This window comes from Malus sylvestris, chromosome 5, assembly GCF_916048215.2.
Source record: "Malus sylvestris chromosome 5, drMalSylv7.2, whole genome shotgun sequence".
NCBI classification, from domain to species: Eukaryota; Viridiplantae; Streptophyta; class Magnoliopsida; order Rosales; family Rosaceae; genus Malus; species Malus sylvestris.
This window is the reverse complement of record NC_062264.1, coordinates 2,540,387-2,563,934: the sequence shown is the minus strand read 5'-3', so window position 1 is coordinate 2,563,934 and position 23,548 is coordinate 2,540,387. Positions and strand designations below refer to the sequence as shown.

Here is a 23,548-nt window from a genome sequence, read left to right as displayed (position 1 = left end):
CTTCCAAGACTTTAAGTCCGTAAATGAATACAACTCTGAAGTTTGTAGAATCTATTCTTTATTGAAATTCTACAAAGTGGAACTAACTGAATCAGATCTCTTGGAGAATACCTATTCGACCTTCCATGCCACCAATATTGTCCTGCAGCAACAATATAGGGCACAAAAATTCAACAAGTTTTCAGATTTGATCTCTGTTTTACTTCTCATTGAAAAACAGAACTAGCTTTTGATGAAGAATCATCAAGCTCGACCAACTGGCTCGAACGCCGTGCCTGAAGCACATGCAACCTATTTTAGCAGCTATAAACAACGAAAGAATCGTCGTGACCGTGGACATGGGGAGCAAGCCCAACCACGGGCCTAAGGTCAACAAAGTGTCACACCTAAGGGAAGAACTGTGACCCAGCATCGTCCACCACTCGCCCCTAAGGCCCCAAACTTCAAGAATAAGGGCAAAGCTCCCGTTCAGCCCACTTCTACTGAACTATACATGTGATATCGTTGTGGATTAAATGATCATTGGTCATGCGTATGTCGAGCTTCCCCTGAGGCTATTGCCAAGTATCATTCCCGTCGTGAGTCTAACTTTGCACATGTGGATCATTCGGAATATGCAACTACATCAATGGAGATATCGGATTTCCAGGAGGAGTCAACACCTATGGATGAATATATTATACATGTTTTTAGGGTGTTTACCCCTAGTGGCCGAACCCACTAGGAGTGGTCGGCCATACCCCCCCTATTTTGCTAGGTTTATGATTTAATTTTGAACAATTTTTCTAAGTATTTGGAATAATTTGTTTGGTTTTGGTTTGTTTTGAATTATGGATTGTTATTGGAATGGATATTATTTTCTCGAATTGCTTAATTGAATGAATGTACTTATATTTATACATGTGACCAATTCAATCAATTTATTTCTAGGTATGAATAGTGGGGAAGTTAGTTGTCTGGCAGATAGTGCAACCACGCACACCATCTTGCGTGAACGACACTATTTTACTAAATTAATACCCAAGAAAGATCTTTTGACAACTCTCTCATGCTCATCCAACCTGATTGAAGGATACGGAAAGGCACGTATCATGTTATCTAATGCTACAATCCTGACTATTAAGGAAGCACTCTATTCTCCACGTTTTGGAAGAACGTTGGTGAGTTTTAGAGATATTCGAGATAATCAATATCATCTTGAAACCACTGAAGATCATGGTTCTAAATTTCTTTGTATCACTTCGTATAAATATGGTCAGAAGCATATTCACGAGAAGTTGGAACGATTGCCGAGTGGGTTGTACATCACAACCATTCGCGGCATAGAAGCCCACAATGTGGCCGGCCTTATGCCTGAGTTCCAGGACACTTTGTTGCTTTGGCATGACCGTTTGGGACATCCTGGATGTGACATGATGCGTCATATCCTCAAATCTTCACACAGGCATAAGTTATATCCCTATGTTGGAGTTCCACCACGCAAAGCGTGTTCTTTAGGGAAGTTGAATACTCAACCCTCCCATACAAAGATTATTCACGACCCCCCTAAATTTCTTCAGAGGATTCAAGGGGACATTTGTGGACTTATCCAACCAACTTGCAGACCATTTAGATACTTTATGGTGTTGGTTGATGCATCGACACGATGGACACATGTTTGCTTGTTGTCCACATGTAACGCCACGTTTACTAAACTCCTAGCTCAAATCATTAAGATAAGGGTTCACCACCTTGATTATCCGATCAAGTCGATTCGACTGGATAATGCTGAAGAGTTTACGTCACAGACTTTTGACGATTATTGCATGTTAGTAGGGATTGATGTGGAACATCATGTGCCCCATGTTCACACCCAAAACGGCCTGGCAGAAGCTTTCATAAAGCTCATTCAATTGATAGCTCAGCCTTTGGTTATGAGAACCAAACTGCTAGTATCTGCCTGGGGCTATGCAATATTGCACGCAGCTATGTTGGTCTACCTGAGGCCTACCGCTACCCAACCACATTCACCGTTATAGTTAGTCACTGGATACGAGCCTGACGTCTCGCATTTACGGATGTTTGGGTGCGTCATTTATGTGCCAATAGCGCCACCACTACATACCAAAATGAGTCCTCAGAGAAAAATGAGAATCTATGTCGATTATGATTCGCCATCAATTGTTTGATACTTAGAACCCTTGACAAGAGATCTTTTTACCTCATGTTTTGCGGATTGTCACTTTGATGAGACAGTCTTCCCGTCATTGAAGGGAGATAAGCATGCTAACGTTCCCGTAGAACGCCGCGAATTGTCGTGGTATGCTTCCACTATGTCTTATTTAGATCCCCTTACTGCCCAGTCTGAAACTAAGGTGCATCAAATTATAGATCTTCAGAGCATTGTTCAAAGCATGCCGAATGTTTTTAATGATCTAGCAAAGGTGACAATATCACATATACCTGCTGCAAGCACATCTGCAAAGATACCCCGTGTACGTCAACAACCCACCTGAGAATGCTGGATCATCCCCGAAGATAGAGAGGTCCCACCCTCCACGCGGCAAGGTACATTGGCGGCTAGCCAATCATCTGCTCCGACCCTGAAGTGTGGTAGACCCCTTGGTTCAAAGGATTCACAACATCGGAAGAGGAAATGACACCAACTAGTGACCCTAGTTTGAATCCGACCATCACTTACTCATCCGTTCCAACGCATGAGGTTATTCTAGATTACGGTGATGTTTCAGACGAAACATGCCAGCATCCCGAGAATCGCGAGATTTCGGTCCATTACACAGTATTGGATAAGGTTTGGAATATAAATGAAATGATCGTCGACAATGCATTCTCGTACTCAATAACTACTAACATCATGCTTAGCAATGACATTGAACCACGTTCCGTTAATGAATGCTGATGTAGAACCGATTGGTCAAACTGGAAACAAGCAATCCAGGTCGAACTCGATTCGCTCGTGAAACGTAAGGTATTTGGACCTATTGTTCCTACACCACCACGCGTGAAGCCCATTGGCTATAAGTGGGTTTTCGTGAAGAAGCGTAATGAGAAAAATAAAATAGTATGATATAAAGCACGCCTCGTAGCGCAAGGCTTCTCTTAGCGCCCTAGGATTGTAATAGACGTTATAACGTTCCGCTACCTAATCATTTTGGTAGTTTCTGAAAAACTGAATATGCAGCTTATGGACGTGGTAACCGTGTATCTCTATGGGGATCTAGATACGGAAATATACATGAAAGTTCCATAAGGACTTCCATTGACTGGCTCAAATAGTTCTAGACCATGGAACACTCTCTCAATTAGGTTGAAGAGGTCACTCTACGGATTGAACAACGAACTATGCCCATGCGTGTTCATAAAGAAGTCACATTCCGGATTTGCAATTATTGCAGTTTATGTCGATGACATGAATCTCATTGAGACTCCCACAGAGCTTGAAGAAATTGCTGCACACTTGAAATCGAAATTTGAGATGAAGGATCTTGAGAAAACTAGATATTGCCTCGGCCTGAAAATCGAGCATTGTTTGGATGGAATCCTAGTACATCAATTGAACTACACCCAAAAGGTGTTGCGTCGTTTTTATGAGGATAAAGTGAAGCCTTCGAGTACACCCATGGTCGTTCGGACTCTAGATGCTAAACGAGATCCCTTCTGTCCAAAAGAGGATGAAGAAGAGATTTTGGAACCCAAAGTTCCTTACCTAAGTGCAATTGGGGCTTTATTGTACTTGGCTCAGTGCACTAGACCTGACATCTCCTTCGCTGTGAATCTATTGGCTAGATACAACAATGCGCCCATACGTATGCACTGGAATGGTGTTAAAGACATTTTACGCTACCTCAAGGGTACTACGGATTTGGGCTTGTTCTATACCCGCGAATTTCCAAGTGTTGCCGCCCCATATGGTACTCGGATTGATTCTCGCCTTGTTGGTTACACAGATACTGGATATATGTCTGACCCACATAGAGCACATTCTCAAACAAGTTATGTCTTTATCGTTGAAGACACCGTTACCAAGCAAACACTAATTACGACTTCGTCTAACCATGCTGAGATTTTTGCCCTGCATGAAGCATTACGTGAGTGCTTTTGGCTGAGAGAAGTTATAGGACACATTTGAAAAACTAGTGGTCTTACATCAGTCATTGACCTTCCTACGACAATCTTTGAAGATAATGCAGCATGTATCGAGCAGTTGAAGAAGGGATACATCAAGGGAGACAGCACCAAGCACATAGCGCCGGAGTTCTTTTACTCACACCAACAGCAGCAACATCAGAACATTGAAGTCAAGCAAATCCGTTCCCAGGACAACCTGGCCGATCTTTTCACCAAGTCGTTGCCCAAGTCTACATTTCAGAAGCTTGTCTAAGGAATCAATATGCGTAAATTATCTGAGTTGAATCGTTTGTAGTTCTCTTATTTAGAAGTTATGTCTAACTTAGGGGGAGTATCTAGAAGCATACTCACATGATCTTAGTGTACTCTTTTTCCTAGGATTAGAAGCATTTTTCTCACTGGATTTTTGCTACCTAACAAGGTTTTAATGAGGCACCCATCCTGGGATGATCATACTCCGATGAGTACATTATTTCCGTCCAGTTTGACGTTCGTTTTTAAACATTATGCATACTTCTCACTTTTCTCCTTAGTCTATGGGTTTTCCCCATGCCTTGGGTTTTACCATAACGAGGTTTTGTGAATTTTACTACAAATGCATATTTCACTTAAATTTGAGACTCGCGATCACCCGTTGTGCCTATGACTTCATCAACTATTCTACCTTATCTGCTGAAGATCTGATGCGATGGTTTGTTGAGTATTTACACACTCAATGGGGGAGTGTTGCAGTCATATTTAGAATAGGAATGTGATTGTGTAAATCCTAGGAGATCTGGGAAAGTATCTTATATTTCTTTTATGATTAGATTACCTATTGTTTGTACCATACTTGACCAATCCCGAAACTACCGAGCACCGGCCAACGCTATACTGTCAAGGACCCAGAAGAGTTCCCCTCCGACCAGGAGGCCAATCACTACTCGACACGTGTCAAGATTAGAAGCCAATCAGAGCGCAGCACGTGTCGACATCAAGAACCAATCACAACATGACACATGTCAATGTGACAAAGCTACAAGTTTTTCTATAAATAGGGGTCATTCCCCCACAATATTGCCTAATGCCATTTGTGTTAAATCATTCACAAGAACTCACTAAATTGAGAGCTTGATCCTTTGTACTTGTGTAAGCCCTTCACTACTAATAAGAACTCCTCTACTCCGTGGACGTAGCCAATCTGGGTGAACCACGTACATCCTGTGTTTGCTTCTCTGTCTCTATTTATTTACGTACTTATCCTCACTAGTGACCGAAGCAACCAAGCGAAGGTCACAAAACCTGACACTTTCTGTTGTACCAAAGTCTTCGCTGATTTTGTGCATCAACATTTGGCGCCGTCTGTGGGAAACGACACTTATTCCTACTCTCTTCAGCTGTGTCAAGCTGGTTTCTATCATTCGTACACTTTCTTTTGACCAGGCATCCCTCTCCAACATGGGAAGCGAAGGAAGCCACAACACACAGAATGACACCCCCCTTGCACATAGTGCGAAACAACGAAAGAAGGAAGGAAAACGAGTTCTTCTTCAAGCTAAAGTCGATGAGTTGGAAGCTCAGAACAACAAGATAGCAATGAGGAATGAGGTCCTCCAGGAGCAATATGAGAAGCTCTTCGAGACACTCCACGAAGCTAGGCAAGCTCAGACACGCGAGCTTGTTGCCCCCGTGGAAGTCAACCATCAACTGGGTGCCCTCCAACATGGAGGGTCACATGCATTCGACATAGATATCCCTGATAGGGAACAGATTACCCCTCGACTTGATAATCAACATGAGGCTTCTCTTAACCCAGTTGCTTCGACCCGAACCATGAGAAGTGGAGGGAGACACCTCTTTGCTGAAGGGGCAGAAGGATCGAAAGCAGTCTTTCGCGATTGTCGGGATTTCCTGAAGCAACGTCGAGAGAATTCCATCCATATAAGCTCAAAGATTAATGACCCAAGGATTTCTGAGAGACTCGGTCCCCTGCCATGGCCCAAGCCGGCCACCAATTTGGGGAATGGGCAACAAGTCCTAGAGAGACATGAGGGTACAGGGGACTCAGAGGTGTTCCGACAGACATACCCTGGAAGCCAGTACAGCGAGTCCAGGGAAAAATCACATGCCCTTAATCAAACCTTCCTAATTCCAAGAGGAGATGGAGATTTACGAAAGAAAGCTCCAGTGACACATAACTCCACTCAGGACCCCCTTGTCCTACAACTTCTTGAGGAAGTAAACAAGTTGAAGGCTGAACGTCAGGCTGAAATACCTGACTGGAACCAACCCAGGCCTGGCCCTCTTACAAAGAGGATCCTCAACACCCCCCTTCAAGCAAAGACAAAGCAAAAGCTTGGCTTGCAACTTTATACTGGAAAAGAGGACCCGATTGAGCACCTTAACCTCTTTGAGTCCACCATGGCATACCGGATGCACACCGACGAAGAGCGATGTCTTCTCTTCCCCTCCACCCTCTCTGGTGGAGCTCTAAATTGGTATTGTCGTCTTACACCTGAGACGGTAGACTCATTTGAGGAATTGAGGAAACTATTTGTTTCCCAACACATTTTCCAAACCGATCGCTTGCACTCTGCAGATGACTTGTACACTATCCGCCAGAAGCCAGACGAGTCATTACGTATGTATGCTGGCCGCTTCAGCCATGAATACTCCCGGTGTGCCGAGGCAGACGACAAGACTGCCCTCAAAGCCTTCACGGCAGGCCTACGTGATTGTTTCTTTAAATACATGATCAATGCCAATACTTGGAAGACTTACTCTGAGGTGATGGCGCAGGCTTATAACCATGCCTCCGCCGAGGCAAAGACATATCAGGAGAAACCCTCTACAACCATCCTTTATCAACAAGTGGGAGGTGGAAGCCAGACTCACCTAAATGAGAAGACCTCGACTTTCCAAACAGCAGTGGCACCTCCCCATGCCTTGCATAATGCTTCACCGAATCAACAGACATATCAATTTCAAGGCAAGAGGAAGGATTTCCATCCTCACCACTCTCCTTTCAGTAAAAAGAGTAAGGGACACTATCCCGATAACCAAGGGTATCGCCACAATAACGCTCGCCCCCAGGCAGTCAATGCAGTGGGTCAAACCCGCGTCAAGATACCCCCTACCCCAAGGTATGAGACATACACGCCCTTGAATGCCACATGCGCGGCCATTTACCCCAGCATAGCTCACCTGATACCAAAGCCAAAGCCGAGGCACCCAGATTACACGCCTCCGAATAACGCGGGCATGTTTTGTTGCTACCATGAGCATAACGGCCATGATAGCGAGAAATGTATCATCCTCCGTGATCGTATTGAAGCTTTGGCACGAGAAGGAAAAATTGATCAATTCCTCCTTCACCCTCAAAGGGATAACCGTAACCAACGCCAGGTGAATGTCATATATTCCATAAGCGGCGGCACACCCATATCTGAATCTTCCAATAGGGCCATGAAAAACAGTGAACGAATTCTGAGGCCTGGTCACCAAGTGTTTCACGTGGAAGACATCAGGGGAGGGAAGTATCAAAAGCCTAACTGGGATCCGATATGTTTCTACCCTGAGGAAGAAAGAGGCATCATCTACCCTCATAACGACCCATTGATCGTGGAGGCTCACATAGCCAACTTTGATGTTCGACGAATCCTCGTAGACACAGGGGCTTCGGTCAATATCATGTTTGCCGAAGCTTTCAGGGCACTCAGTGTAGCTGAACACTTGCTCGATCGCTCGATTTCTCCTCTGATAAGCTTCTCCGGTGATATCGTGCAACCCTTAGGGAGCATACATTTACCCTTTACTATTGGTACAGGCCCTTACACGGCTACCATTACCACTAACTTCCTAGTGGTTGACTGCCCAACGGCATACAATGTCATCTTTGGGCGCACAGGCATCAATGATCTCAAGGCTATGGTATCCACGCATATGCTGTTGATGAAATTTCCAACCCCCCATGGCAACGGCTACATCAGAGGAGATCAGCTTACTGCACGATCATGTTACAACACTTCAGTTAAGCAACAACACTTGCCCGGACCCAAGGAAACCCTGTCTGTACATGACCAAGTCACAAAGACCAGCCTAGATGAAGCGAACTTGGATCTTCCTGATAGCAACAATCAACCCGATGATCCTCGAGATGACTCTTTCACCCAGCAAGCCCAACCTGCTGAAGAGTTGGAGAAGGTACCTATCTCAAGAGATTATCCAGATCGCATGGTGAAGATTGGCACCACATTGTCACCACCTCTTCGGTTAGCATTGATATCTTTTTTGAAAGAGAACACTGAAGTCTTCGCCTGGTCATACGAGGACATGCCAGGCATCTCTCCCGATGTCATCTGTCATCGTTTGAGTATTGACCCCAAGATCAAGCCGGTGAGACAGAAGCGAAGATCTTATGACGCTGAACGATACGAGGCAATGAAAGCAGAAGTTGAAAAACTCAAAGGCATAGGCTTTGTCCGCGAAGTCAATTACCCGACATGGGTAGCAAATGTGGTCCTTGTTAGGAAAAATCCGACCAAAGAAAGTCTTTCGCTTCAAAAGGTCTTGTGGAGGATGTGTGTTGACTACACCGACCTAAACAAAGGGTGTCCGAAAGATAGTTTCCCTCTTCCTCTTATTGACAGGCTTATAGACTCTACGGCAGGGTGTGAGCTCTTGAGCTTTATGGACGCTTATTCAGGATACAACCAAATCCTCATGAACCCCTCAGACCAAGAACACACGGCCTTCACTACTGACAGGGGACTATATTGCTATAAAGTCATGCCTTTCGGCCTAAAGAATGCAGGAGCAACTTATCAGAGACTGGTCAATTCAATGTTCGCCGAACAAATTGGGAAGAACATGGAAGTTTACGTTGATGATATGCTAGTCAAAAGCAAACATGCTGACCAACATATCACCAACCTATCTGAAACTTTCACCATTCTAAAGAGGTATCGAATGAGGTTGAACCCCAACAAATGTGCCTTCGGCGTGGGCTCTGGCAAATTCTTAGGCTTCATGATTAGCCAACGAGGCATTGAAGCTAACCCTGAAAAGATCAAAGCAATCCTCGACATGAAAGAGCCAATAACTTCAAAAGACATCCAAAGCCTTACTGGCAAGGTGGCAGCCTTAACCAGATTCATCTCTAAGGCCACAGACAGATGTGCTCCTTTCTTCAAAGCACTCAAGGGAAATAAGAAGTACATTACATGGACGGAGGAATGTGCCAAGGCATTCAGGGACCTCAAAGAGTACATGAGTAAAGCCCCTCTGCTCTCCAAACCAGAAGTTGGTGACACTCTCATCATCTATCTATCGGTTTCGGCTTCAGCAGTCAGTTCTGTTCTTATTTGAATGGACAATGGTGTCGAACGGCCCGTCTACTACGCTAGCAAGGCCCTACAAGATGCGGAGACACGATACTCCAACATTGAGAAATTAGCTCTAGCATTGGTCATGTCTGCTCGGAAACTTCGCCCTTATTTCCAAGCACACGCCATCATCGTGCTTACCAATCACCCTCTTCGACAGATACTCCAGAGTCCTGACACGTCTGGGCGAATGATCAAATGGGCGATAGCATTGGGTGAGTTTGACATCTCCTACCAACCAAAACCAGCCGAAAAAGGTCAAGCAGTAGCAGATTTCATCGCCGACTTCACATATCCTGTTGACATTGCTTCTACACCTGAAGCAGTAGCTTCATTACCATCGGAAGCTCAGAAAGTAGAATCAACGACCTCAGCATGGAGTCTGTATGTTGATGGCTCATCCAACCAACAGGGCTGTGGAGCGGGACTAGTCTTGACTACGCCCGACAAAGTAGCAATGGAGTATGCTCTTCGTTTCAAATTCAAGGCATCAAACAATGAGGCCGAGTATGAAGCCCTTCTAGCAGGATTACGTTTGGCCAAACACCTCGGGGTTAAACAAATTGATATTTTCAGTGACTCCCAATTAGTGGTCAACCAGGTTACCAACAACTTTGATGCTAAGGACAGCTCCATGGCAGCATATCTTGCGCAAACACAACTTTTGCTCAAGCACTTCCACTACCAGATCACCCAAGTTTCTCGAGCGGCAAACAGTCATGCAGACGCCCTGGCTCGCCTCGCCTCAGCTGTGGAAGACAAGATTGGAAGAAAAATTCATGTCGAACTGTTGGCAACACCAAGCACCATGGCCGCAGAAGTATGCAACTTACAACAGGGGGATAGTTGGATCACCCCGATCTATAATTTCCTTGCTCATGGCACCCTCCCAAATGATAAAGTCCAGGCTAAGCAAATTCGATACAAGTCTACCCGCTACCTGATCATCAATGATCAACTCTATAAGCGAGGTTTTAGCCTGCCATACTTAAGGTGTCTTACGCCTGCCGAGGCGGAAATCGTCCTTCGGGAAATACATGAGGGAGTCTGTGGAGATCATGCTGGATCTCGGTCCCTAGCACACAAGACTTTTCGCCAAGGATATTACTGGCCAACACTCCACCAGGATGCCATCAAAGTATCCCGCTCATGTGATAAATGTCAACGATATGCGACTATTCCTCATTCCCCTCCAGAGCCTCTTACTCCTATGATCAGCCCTTGGCCCTTCGCCCAGTGGGGACTTGATTTGATCGGCCCAATGCCGGCAGGGAAGGGCAAAGTCTGTTACGCAGTCGTTGCAGTGGACTACTTCACAAAGTGGGCCGAAGTAGAACCCTTGGCAACCATTACTGAGGCAAAGATAGAAGACTTCGTGTGGAAGAACATCCTTTGTAGATTCGGCATTCCCAATGCGATAGTCACTGACAATGGGCGACAGTTTGACAACAAGAAGTTCAGGTTGTTCTGCTCTAAGTTCAACATCAACTTATGCTTTGCCTCTCCAGCTCATCCCCAGTCTAATGGACAAGTTGAGGCCATCAACAAAATAATCAAGCGCACTTTGAAAACCAGCTTGGACAAAGCTAAAGGCTGTTGGCCAGAATTTGTACCCCAAGTTCTTTGGTCATATCGCACTTCATATCGGACTTCAACAGGAGAAACTCCATTCTCACTTGCCTTTGGCACAGAGGCGGTTGTCCCTGTTGAGCTCGAGCAAGCAACATTCCGAGTCCAGAACTACATTCAAAGTGAAAATGACAAACAACTCACCCTCAACTTGGATTTAGTCGAGGAACACAGAAACCAAGCTCACTTGAGGAATGTCGCCTACAAGCAGCGCATCTCCAACTATTATGACTCTAGGGTCAAGCCTCGTTCTTTCAAAATAGGAGACTGGGTCTTAAAGAAAAGATTACTCTGCGACAGAGTCCCGAGTGAAGGCACACTTAGTCCAAACTGGGATGGACCGTATGAAGTCATTGGCATCAGTCGCCCTGGCTCTTACACACTTAGAAGCTCCGATGGCAAGACCCTTGGCCATCCATGGAACGCTGATCACTTGAAGTACTACTACAAATAGACTCACGATGTACAAGTGTTGAGCTATAGCCGTTTGGCATCCTATGTAATGAAGGCCATTTGGCAATGAATTCAATAAAGAGGTAATTTAGCCAACTCAGCCCTCACTCTTTTACATTCATAGCAAGCGATGCCGGAACCCTTCTCAATCAGAAAGCAATCCGTCTTCCACAGTCACTACAAAACAAGCAAATGAAGACCGTGTCAAGCGCCAAAAAAAAAAAAAAAAAAAAAAAAAAAAAGAAACAGCTTCATCCAAAAAGCTTCACCCGAAAAGCTTCACCTCCAAAGCTTCACCCACAAAGCTTCACCTAAAAAGCTTCACCCGAAAAGCTTCACCTCCAAAGCTTCACCCGCAAAGCTTCACCTAAAAAGCTTCACCCAAAAAGCTTCACCCGAAAAGCTTCACTTAAAAAAGCTTAATCTACAAAGCTTCACCATCAAAGCTTCACCTCGAAAGCTTCATCTACAAAGCTTCAACACAAAACCTTGCTCCAAATAAAAAAATTTTGTTCACAAAACCCAAGATGCCCTTGAACTTGTACAAAAACACTTGGGTAAACATAAACATTTTTTGTTTTACACCCACAAGGGCCCAAAATTTTCCTTCTTATTTATTCACTTATATATGTTCCCAAACATATTATAATAGATCCAACAACAAGCCAAAGTCCCAAGTTTCATAATGGACAAAAGTACAAGCAATTCATCAATAATGAAGGTGCTACAAAAATTGGAATCTGCCCCAAAATAGAAATCCAACCCAAGAGACTTTTTCTCTCTCTCCCTCTTCCGCCTCCTTTCATCTATCAAATTTCTGCAACCTCTGCTCTTCTCCAATGGAGCTGAATTTTGGACACCCTATAGTTCTTGAGCATATGAACAACTTTCAAGAAGGAACCATTTCTGTTTGAGCGACGGAAATTAAAGTGTTGAAGCTCCAAACATGACAGTCGGATTCTTGCAGATTTCGAAGCTGCTGTGATGTTTCGAAGATCTGGAAATATTTAACCATTAGTTCATTCTGAATTTTTGATATGTTATGAAAGAGACGATGAGGAACAACTTCAATGAAGAAAGCATGCCGATCTGAACAATAGAAAATGGAGTTTCGAAGCTCACAACAAATCTGACGGGTTGACAGAAAAATAATAACCAGTCATTCATCATACCTGGATTTCTGGAGTTATACTGCTCCGAGGGATCTCAAATTTGGATATGTTGTAGTTCACGAGCTGAGGAACAACTTCAATGAAGAAAGCATACCGATCTGAACAAGAGAAAATGGAGTTTCGAAGCTCACAACAAATCTGACGGGTTGACAGAAAAATAATAACCAGTCATTCATCATACCTGGATTTCTGGAGTTATACTGCTCCGAGGGATCTCAAATTTGGATATGTTGTAGTTCACAAGCTGAGGAACAACTTCGATGAAGAAAGTATGTTGATCTAAGCAAGAGAAAATGGAGTTTTTGAAGCTCACAACAGGTCTGACGTGTTGACAGACAAATGATGAACAATCACTCGTCGTACCTGAATTTCTCGAGTTGTACTGATCTGATGGATCTCAAATTTGGATATGTTGTAGTTAAGGAATTAAAGAACAACTTTCATGAAGACAACTTTGTGATTCGAGCTACAGATGATGGTCTTATATTGAAAACCAATTCAGGGTGTTAGGGGAAATGAAAAACCATTCCACCAAAGAAACATCATTATGATGTTTCATCATTATGGTGTTTTCATCATTATGATGCTTTCATCATTGTGATGCTTCCATCATTGTGATGCTTCCATTATGATTGTAATGCACCAACGGTTACACCCTCTATCATAGCAGTATGTGTGTGTATCTCCCTATAGTCATCATGTGCAAGACTATCATAGTCAGATGGCTTTCCATAAAACAGCTACCAACCGTTACACCTTCTGCAATTCCACTTATTCGGGCCTAGCAACCTTCATAAACAAAATATATGAAGAAAAAGTCCGGGGCTACCACTTAGAAAACAACAGAATGAAGTTTTGGTACTTACGACATGGACTATTAGCAAGACACCTCATTCGTCAACTCCCTCGACTAGAGACTTGGGGGACTCCCACCATATGCTACTACGCCTTGGTACTCAAAAGTTCGTGACTACTCAGTGACTTGGATTTTTCAAGTCTCCAACCGAGAAGTTTTCCTCACTCGGGAAATTAAGGGAACACTACCTCAAACTACATGCTTCACTCACAAAGCTTCAACAATACAGGTTTCAACAAAAGCAAAAATTCAAAGAACTTTATGAAGAAGGCTTTGGTGTATTTAACACAATATGTTGAAATGAAGCAAAGCTTATTTATTAATATTTTCGATAAGCCACAAATATGTACATATACATGAGTCAAAATAAACAAACAAAAGGGAGCCTTCACAAAGGTTGCTTAGGGGAAGTCTCAGCAGTCGGTAGAGCCCCAGAAAGAGAAAGCACCGGAGGGTGGTTATCCGGAGCCTCAGTACTTGACAAAACCCCAGAAGGAGGAGGCATTGGAGGTTCATCATTTGAAGCTTCATTACCAGGTACAACCCTAGAGGACGAAGGCAATAAATGCCTTTGGAACAAACCCACAAACCGCTGATGATCAAGTAAAACCTTACCATCAGATTCCTTCATCTGGTCAAGCTTCCTCTTCATGTTTGTAGCATAGTCATGGGCGAGCCGGTGCAACTGCTTATTCTCATGCTTGAGCCCTCTAATCTCCTGTTTGAGACTCATCACTTCAGCAGCCAATGATTCAACTTGGCGGGTTCTAGCAAATAGGCGTTGGGCCATATTAGACACAGAACCTGCACACTGAACACTAAGAGCCAGAGAGTCCTTAACAGCCAACTCATCAGACCGTTTGGAAAGTAGTCTGTTATCTTTGGGAGTGAGAAGGTTCCTAGCCACCACTGCAGCGGTCATATCATTCTTCATCACAGAATCCCCAACGGTAAGAGGACCAGTAGGGGATATGAAGGATGGGCGCCATATGTTGTCTGGAGAAGGCGTGGCTGTCTCTTCTCCAAGGTTCAAGTCAAAACGACGGTCGGAGGGTCCAGACATTTTCAAATGTGTTGAAGAAGGAAGAGGTCAGACAAATCAAGATCTTAGAAGTGCAAGAAATGAGCTTCTACTGGTAGAGATTCAAGTGTGCTGTGGAACTTAATGCCAACCTCTATAAAAATCTGCACTTGACGGAGCTTCAGAAATCGAAGAGGCGTTTGCTTTCTCAAAAGCTGGGCTGCTCAGAGACCACGAGGGCCGATCTCAGAAATCGAAGAGGCATTTGCTTTCTCAAAAGCTGGGCTGCTCAGAGACCACGAGGGCCGATCTCAGAAATCGAAGAAGCACCTGCTTTTTCAGCCTCGTCAGCACCTGTCACATGCACACTCAGCTTTGCGGAAATTACGGGCAATCTGTCGAAGATTTCTGGTGAAGTAGAAAGCACGTGAATCTTACTGTTCAATCACCGCTCTCCATATGCACCATCAACTCCTCGGGTACCACATATAACTTTGTCAAAGATCTCTGACAAAGTTTAGGCACGAGAATTTCGAAGTTCCAGCTACCCTACTATTACCCATAAGGGTAAAGGAACAGCACCACTGCTTGACAACTGGAAAGTCCCTATGTGTGTCGACCTCCGTGTTTTGCGGCAAGACAGGTTGGCAAGAACGTCCAACCTTTACTCACATTCGAGAAAAGACTCCCAACATAATTACTTTCTCAAAAACCGGAGTAGCATCGCTTTCCGAATCTCGAGAGTCAGATCCTCGACGGGATTGCTTGTTCGAAAACCGAAGAGGCACAACTCTCAGAACTTCGAGAGCCAGATTTCCTTAGATAAAGCTTGTCTGTAATCTTCACACGTAATATCAGCTTTCCAGATACCACATACCACTTTTTCAAAGTGCTCTGACAAAATTAAAACACGTGAAGCTGGCAGCTCCCACTACATTGCTGTGACCAAGAAGGGTAAAGGAATAGCATTACTACTTGTTATTGGGAAATCCCTATATACATTGACCTCCCTCCTCAACGGACAGGCAAACCTACAAAAATGCTCAACCCTTTCTCGCATTCGAAAAGGCACCCTCAACATAACCTCTCGAAATACTCAGCTTTATTTCCCCCCGATAATACCTCAGCAAATAAGCCACACCAAGAACAAGAGTATCTCATATCATCAGGGTCGAAAGCAAGAGTATCCCATATCATGCTTTCTCCCTGTCTTTGTCTTTGTCCTTGTCCACACCTGCAGGACAAGGAGAAAGAGAGCAGTCAGTCGGAACCTGAAATCAAACCTCCAATTTGGAACTGACTGCCTGGAGCCTTTGCCTGGTCGCTTACTTAGCATTGCTCTCGAGTACTCATCCTCAACTGCTGTCAAGGTCACGAATTCCACCGGCAAATACCTCATGACAGTTGATCAGATATTGGCTCTTTACACTGAAGCTGCCAAGCGTGAATGAGTCACTATGAAGGAATGTTCTGAAGGACCATTTAAATGCAAAGGTTGCACACCACTTCTGCCATGCAAAAGATTGAAGCAGAAGGTTCAACGGTGGGCTGAAACAGATCACTACAGCACGACACCTTTCCATACCACATTCATTATTCCGTCAACAGCAATAGTATCCCATATCATCAGGGTCGAACGTACTCTAGATTTGATGGACTTGTTTTGACCCTCAAATTTTTTAGTCGGCCTTATACTCTGAAGGGCACCAGAAAACCCTCCAGCACAGTTCAAGAATAAGCCTGTGGAAAGTTACTTCTTCAAAAGCAAAAGTATCTCATATCATCTCTTATCCATTTGCTTCTCCTTATCCTGGCAGTTGAATGAGAGACAAGGAGAATGAGAACAATCAACCGGAAGCCGAAGTCAAACCTCTGCTCCTGGGTTGCTTACTTGGAAGTTTGACTGCTTACCTTGTCTGTCACCTCTTTCGGCAGATCTCCTAGCTCGGCGACTTGGGGGACTCCTACTATAGGGTTTGTATCGCACTTGACCAAGCCCGAAACTACAAGTAAGCTTCAAGTGAAATTGATACATTACCTTGTGCGTCAACATCAGCTAAATACACCATTCCCGGATGGAGGAAAGGTACTTCCAGAGAAGGGCAGATGAAGATCAGACCACACTTCGGTACTTAGAAGTTTCGTGATTACTCAAGGGATTGGATCTTGCAAGTCCCCAACCGAGGAGTTTCCCTCACTCGGGAACTTAGGGGAGCACTGTTTGTACCATACTTGACCAATCCCGAAACTACCGAGCACCGGCCAACGCTATACTGTCAATGACCCAGAAGAGTTCCCCTCCGACCAGGAGGCCAATCACTACTCGACACGTGTCAAGATTAGAAGCCAATCAGAGCGCAGCACGTGTCGACATCAAGAACCAATCACAACATGACACATGTCAATGTGACAAAGCTACAAGTTTTTCTATAAATAGGGGTCATTCCCCCACAATATTGCCTAATGCCATTTGTGTTAAATCATTCACAAGAACTCACTAAATTGAGAGCTTGATCCTTTGTACTTGTGTAAGCCCTTCACTACTAATAAGAACTCCTCTACTCCGTGGACGTAGCCAATCTGGGTGAACCACGTACATCCTGTGTTTGCTTCTCTGTCTCTATTTATTTACGTACTTATCATCACTAGTGACCGAAGCAACCAAGCGAAGGTCACAAAACCTGACACTTTCTGTTGTACCAAAGTCTTCGCTGATTTTGTGCATCAACACCTATTAAATGTTGTAATCCTAAAGGGAAAGGTTTTTGCATATCGTACTACTATAAATAAAGGCACAATGGGGTGAATCAAACACACCTCATAATTAAATCAATCTCTCTTCTCTCTAATAGTGGTCAACCCCCCCTCTCTCTCTAAACCCTAGATCGTTCAATCAAATAGGCCTACAACATAAACCAAAATCTTGAACTAAAAATAATTATTAAAATAGCAAATGGCTTGTAGTTCAGTTAGTTAAAAGTATTCGCCCATGCATTCAAGTTTCATGTTCAATCCTCTCCTCGAATGAATTAATGTAAACTATGACATATAACAATATATAATAGGAGGGCAACCTACTTACTCACTTCAATATCTTCTTCACAAAAAAAAAAATATCAAATATCTCTGAACCTCTCTTTAATCTGCTATCATCATATTCGTCGGGGCCAATGGCAGAACCTTCATTCCTCCTCCTATCTCCTCATCTCCCCCTCTTCTCACAGACTTCCCTTCTTTTTCCCTCACATCTGTCCATCCCTACTGCTCTTGAGCCACCCTCTATATCTCAGACTACACATTGCATTATCTCCCTCCCGCCTTCCCGTTTTCTTTCTCCCACCATTTTGTGAGCAGTTTCTCAAGGCTTTAAGCCTCATAACTAGAACTGAGCCATTCCATTTCAAGGTTTCTTCTTTGATTGTGGCTTGATTTGAGATTTAAAGTTGGATTTGTGGCTGCTTGTGGGTCAGATATGTTGAGATTTGATGATGTGAGGAAAAGTTTGTCCCACCTCGGTGAGATACAAGCCTTGCTATGGGCTTATATATGGTATTGGGCTTCTCCCCATATTGTCAATTGGTTTTATGATGGAACCCCAATTTCATCATGGTATCAGAGCAGGTTGTCCTTCGTGTGAAAGCCCAAAGGCCACACTGCTCATGCGTCACCCACTTGTTGTTCACGTTAGGCTTGAAAATCGGCCACATGTGCAAGGGCGTGTTGAGATTTGATGATGTGAGGAAGAGTTTGTCCTACCTCGGTGAGGGACAAGCCTTGTTATGGGTTTATATATGGTCTTGGGCTTCTCCCTATATTTCCAATTGGTTTTATGGTGGAACCCCAATTTCATCAAGATCCACCTTCGCCAACATGATTATTCGACAGAGATGCAGTCCTTAACCGATTATGTGGTTGTACAACCTAAGTGCCCAAATCAAGCACCTCTGTCGTTTTGAGTGTTCAGATCTGGTGGCTTTGTCGCCTTGTATGCTAAGAGATGGTGGCTCCGCCTATGTGACTTGATCTGATGACTCGTAAAAACTTTGGATCTTAGTAAGGTGGTGAAGCTATAGATTACGTTGGATAGAGTGTCATTGTCCTCCACTTTGATGAGCCGACCAGTAATTACCTTCTTAGAGTAGTTAGTTTTCATGTTGTGGTCACTCTTATGCGATGACTGTATGTTTCCATCGTCATTGAGCGATGAGTTATGTGGTCTCTCATCTTCCAATGATGACTTATATGGCTTTGCTCACCCCTGATGACTTTATATGGCCTCGCTCGTTAGCATTGAGTGCGGTCGCCCGTAAAGATTGTTGCTTCTATCATTACATTACTAATGACGTCTCCTCTGCGATGACTTTATGTGGCCTCGTTCTTTATCGATAACCGTCATAGTCACTAGTAAAGATTTGTTACGTCTATTGTTACTCTCAGATAGATTTATTCTGATGATGTCTCCTCCTCTATGACTTTATGCGACCTTGCTCATTAGTGATGACCAGTGTAGTTGCCGGTAAAGATATGTTGCGTCTATTGTTATTTTGCGACAAATTTATATTGATGATGTGTATATGTTTGTGCTAGTAGCCATATACTGTTTATTCTATTTTTTTTTAATTGTGCAAATTCACTTCGTATCAATTTGTTGCTTATTAGAGCTATGTACCAAATTAGAACCGTTGTACTTATTTGTTTGGCACCGGTATACTTATTTGTATTCATACTAACATTTGCCTACAAACTTTGTGTGTATGAACACATTTTTTTTTTTTTTGAAAAAATGGGAAGAAGAGAGTGAGAGAGAAAACATTGCGGGAGTGAGAGGCTTTTGTTTTATTTTTTTTTTAATTTTAAATATTAGAGATATTTTAACATCATATATACGTGAGACTCAATAAAAAAGAGTAAAATTTGGACATGTGAAATTACATTATTGTTCATCATTTTTTTGTGTGATAGAAGATTAAATAGTCTTTTTACCCTTTTTTGGTTGACAAAGAATATTTTATTAATGTGGTTTTAAATATCATTCTTATGGTTTAAAAAAATAAAAATAATAATTAAAAAAAAACTATATAATATATCTGTTATTTGGAATCATTCCGTGTAGAAGCAGCAAAAGCCCAACAAAATACGGTTATCAATTGTGAATTTGTGAGAGAGTTTTCACAAGTTATTTCGAATCATTTCGTACGTGCGCAGAATCACAGATTTCTTTCAGTATTTTTACTGCAAGAGAAACCGCTTAGTTACCGTTTACTATTCTCTCTGAATTTTTTCTTTAAAATCCCAACCGCTTCCTGCACTCCTCTCTCAAAAACCCCATTTCCTACTTTGTGAAGAAACATCTTGCTCTTTCCTCCATCTTCTCTCTCTCTCTCTCTCTCCCCCTCCTTTTCAGTGTAGCTTCTGGTACTCTGAGGCTTTTCCTCAAGGGTTCTCTGCTTTTCTTTCTCTCGTTTCAAGATTCGGTTGAAATGGATCCAAAAACAATGCATGTTTTCAAGGTTTTTTTCGGAGTCATTGGTGAGTTTCTGAATTTTCCTCTCTGGTTTTTCTGATTATTTTTTAAATTGTGATTCTTTCTTACCCATTTCCTTTGAGATTTTTGCGTGTGTTTTTTAATGCTCTGTTTCTTCGTTTTTACAGGAAATGGCACTGCTCTCTTCCTCTTCTTGGCACCCACGTATGCCCTCTCTCTCTCTCTCTCTCTCTCTCTCTCTCTCTCTCTCTCTCTCTCTCTCTCTCTCTCTCTCTCTCACATTCTTTCATTTGGGGTCTAAAGGTGATGCCTTTTTGCCTAAATTTCATTTTGTTAATTGGGTTATGATATTTTGATTCTCTGTACATTCTGCGTAGTTCCAAAAGCAATAACCTCTCTCTCGCGCTTTTTGAGGCTAAAGATCATGTCTTTTGTGTTATAAATTTGTTTTGTTAAATGGGGTTCTGCATATCTGTTGGAGAAACGAAAAGGTTGAATCTTTACTGGGTTTCTTTAATTTTCTGTGAAATTTACCGAATTATTTTGGTTTAAAAAATGTGTAGAATTACATTTAGGAGGATCATAAGGAAAAGAAGCACGGAGCAGTTCTCGGGCATCCCCTACGTGATGACTATGCTCAACTGCCTCCTCTCCGCTTGGTATGCTGCTTTGCTTCTCTCTCCTTCATCTCTCTCTCTCTCTCTCTCTGTTAAATTTCTTGTTGCTGTTGTCGTAACAGTTGCCTTAATCGCAATGCTTTTTATCACTAAAATGTGCAATTTGGTACAAAAATATGGTTGGATTTCTGTGTGAAATATATGAATCTTGATATTTGGGTCGGATGATCTTGACTATTATCCTTTGTGTATTACATGTTACTATGTTACAGGGCCGCTCTAAGATTTTGGGGCCTTGTGCGAAATTAATAAAAGGCCCCGTATTTAAGATAGTTTAAAAAAAATGTAGGATAATGTATTGATGCTAGAAAGTAATCACTTAAATCAAAATAAAGTTTAGCATTCACTAATTGCAAATTTAAAAATGTCATTAATAATAAATAAAAAGAGCTATAAACATAACGTTCACTAAATAATCAAAAGCAGTTCAATCTTAAATAACCAAACAAGAAAAAAAAACTTCAAAAACTCTAACTTTAAAGTTTCACTTGAATATATAATATTATTATATAATAAATTGAAAAAAAAATACCCTTTTTTAAGGTATTATTATTGTCATTAAAAGTATCTCATTGTACTCCAAATTTTTATATTTAGAAAGGAAAAAAAATTAAAGCTTATAAGGAATGCACGATGAGATTTTAAAGTGCTAACAAAAATAATTTTTAATATAGAACATTATTACATATAAATATTAGGTGATAAAAATTTTAGGGGCCTCTTCAAATTTGGGGCCATGTGCGACTACATCTTGCGCTCCCCCTCAACGCCCCCTCTGCTATGTTATACCATGTTTTGTGTGTGACATAACAGTTTTGTGCAGTTCGATCATTGCCCACATAATCAATTGTGTGTAATTAATTAATAACTTGGATTAATGTAAATAATGTATGATCTGCATAATAATAGGTATGGCCTGCCATTTGTATCCCCAAACAACATTTTAGTGTCAACAATCAATGGTACTGGTGCAGCCATTGAACTGATATATGTGTTGATCTTCATCATTTTTGCCCCAAAGAGGGAGAGGGCCAAAATTCTTGGTCTCTTCACTGCTGTGCTTGCTTTGTTCTCTGCTGTGGCATTGGTATCTCTCTTTACCCTCCACGACAAAACCCGGAAGCTCTTCTGTGGCCTCGCTGCCACCGTGTTCTCCGTCATCATGTATAGCTCGCCTTTCTCGATTATGGTAAGTTTACTTGTATTCATTCATAACATTCATTCAATTTTATGGTTTAATTATGTGGAATTAATTGGGATTAATTATGTGTTAATTTGTGTATAATGCAGAGCACAGTGGTGAGAACTAAGAGTGTGGAGTTTATGCCATTTTTCTTGTCACTTTTCTCCTTCTTATGTGGAACTTCATGGTTCATCTTTGGCCTACTTGGCCATGATCCATTTGTTGCTGTAAGTATTTACCCTTTTGAATTTCTGTTACTTTTACCATATACTTTAACATATGGCTGAGATGTCATGGGAAAAGTAAAAACAATGAGGTTTTTGATCCCTTCGTCTTTTAACTATATACATGAACTTTTCTGTTTAACTTTTCTATTTTTATTCCCCTCGCTAACCCCTTAATTGACTAAAACACAAATTAAGATGTGATTCAATTCAAATTTGAAAACTAGAACTTGTTAAACTCGAGAGAAATTTAGGTGTAACAACACGTGCATATCTTTGTGATTATCTCTCTTCTCACATTATCTATTACCAATGAAAGTGATGTAGACATGCACTGTGATAGTGATACGCTTGTATGTAAGATTTGATGCTTAATAAACGCTCCGTCTTACAAATAATGTGATATGTGGTGCAGATTCCAAATGGGTTTGGGAGTGGTTTAGGGGCACTGCAGCTGCTCCTGTACTTCATCTACCGTGACAACAAGGGCAAGGGCAGTGGCACCAAGAAGCCCAATGGTGCTGCAACTACTGCTGACGAATCAATGGAGATGGGCGTTGCAAAGCCTGATCAACAACCAAAGCAATCAATTACCATTAATGGCGCCCAAGATGGGCATGTCTAAGATCCCGTCTGCTTCCTACAATTGGGTTATTGCCACGTGGTAATGGTTATCACCAAACTTCCATTTTCCAATTTCTTGTCGTTGTTCTAGTCTTGTACGTGTGGTAGCTAATAATGTTGTAATCACAATGCCACTCTAATTAGATAAGTCCTGATGGAATCAATCATATTACTCGCCGATTTCTCTTTGTTCACTGATTAAATGTGTCTTTTTCATGTCAAATATGCGAATAATATTACTTCAGTTACCATTTTATTAGGATAAACTCTTGTTTGCCTATGATGACACCATGACACACGCTCATGGATTCCTTGTAATTGTGATGTCGCATAAGCAGCCGTACTCAAGATCTTCTTTTCAAAAGGAGAGGATTTTAGGATCAGTAATCAAAGGGGCCTATGTAGCTAGCAAAACCCTTGAACATTTTAATTGTGAACGTTGAGATTGCCGTGCAATTTGTGTCATTGTTCAAAACTTCAAAGAGAGTGAGAGTGACCTTTGGCTAGTCGTTTTGTATATGTGCTTTGTAGTAGTAGTGTTTTGCATTTGCTTCCTCCTAATCCTAATGGGAATTAGATGGTGATGGAAATCTGTGCCACAGTGCCGCCCGGGGAGGTTTCAGTAAGTCTCTTCTTCTGTCGTGACTGAGATTATCACCGTGTTCAATTATTAGACCTCTCAAACACATCGGGCCAAAAATCTCATGTTACATTATTCATTTATACAAATGGG

The 23,548-nt window shown here is 42.4% G+C and overlaps 1 protein-coding gene and 1 long non-coding RNA gene across 2 annotated transcripts; one reads left to right on the top strand and one right to left on the bottom strand.

The window, feature by feature from the left end:
* Positions 1-12,235: 12,235 nt before the first annotated feature.
* LOC126623842 (uncharacterized) lies at positions 12,236-13,127 on the bottom strand. The gene is made up of 3 exons (XR_007623902.1): positions 12,927-13,127; positions 12,746-12,843; positions 12,236-12,570 (listed from the first exon to the last, which is right to left on the bottom strand). It is a non-coding gene; the product is annotated as an uncharacterized LOC126623842 (long non-coding RNA).
* Positions 13,128-19,808: 6,681 nt separating this feature from the next.
* LOC126623837 (bidirectional sugar transporter SWEET1-like) lies at positions 19,809-23,081 on the top strand. The gene is made up of 6 exons (XM_050292823.1): positions 19,809-20,151; positions 20,275-20,311; positions 20,671-20,766; positions 21,694-21,973; positions 22,075-22,194; positions 22,607-23,081. The coding sequence occupies exons 1-6, from the start codon at positions 20,103-20,105 to the stop codon at positions 22,814-22,816; spliced, it is 792 nt and encodes a 263-aa protein (XP_050148780.1). The 5' UTR covers positions 19,809-20,102; the 3' UTR covers positions 22,817-23,081.
* The last annotated feature ends 467 nt before the right edge of the window (positions 23,082-23,548 follow it).

Bases quoted from the DNA above. Each gene is read 5' to 3' on its own strand.
- LOC126623837 (XM_050292823.1), top strand. From the start codon at position 20,103: ATGGATCCAAAAACAATGCATGTTTTCAAGGTTTTTTTCGGAGTCATT. The intron at 20,152-20,274 runs GTGAGTTTCTGA...TCGTTTTTACAG, and splicing joins GGTTTTTTTCGGAGTCATTG to GAAATGGCACTGCTCTCTTC. The intron at 20,312-20,670 runs GTATGCCCTCTC...AAAAATGTGTAG, and splicing joins TTCCTCTTCTTGGCACCCAC to AATTACATTTAGGAGGATCA.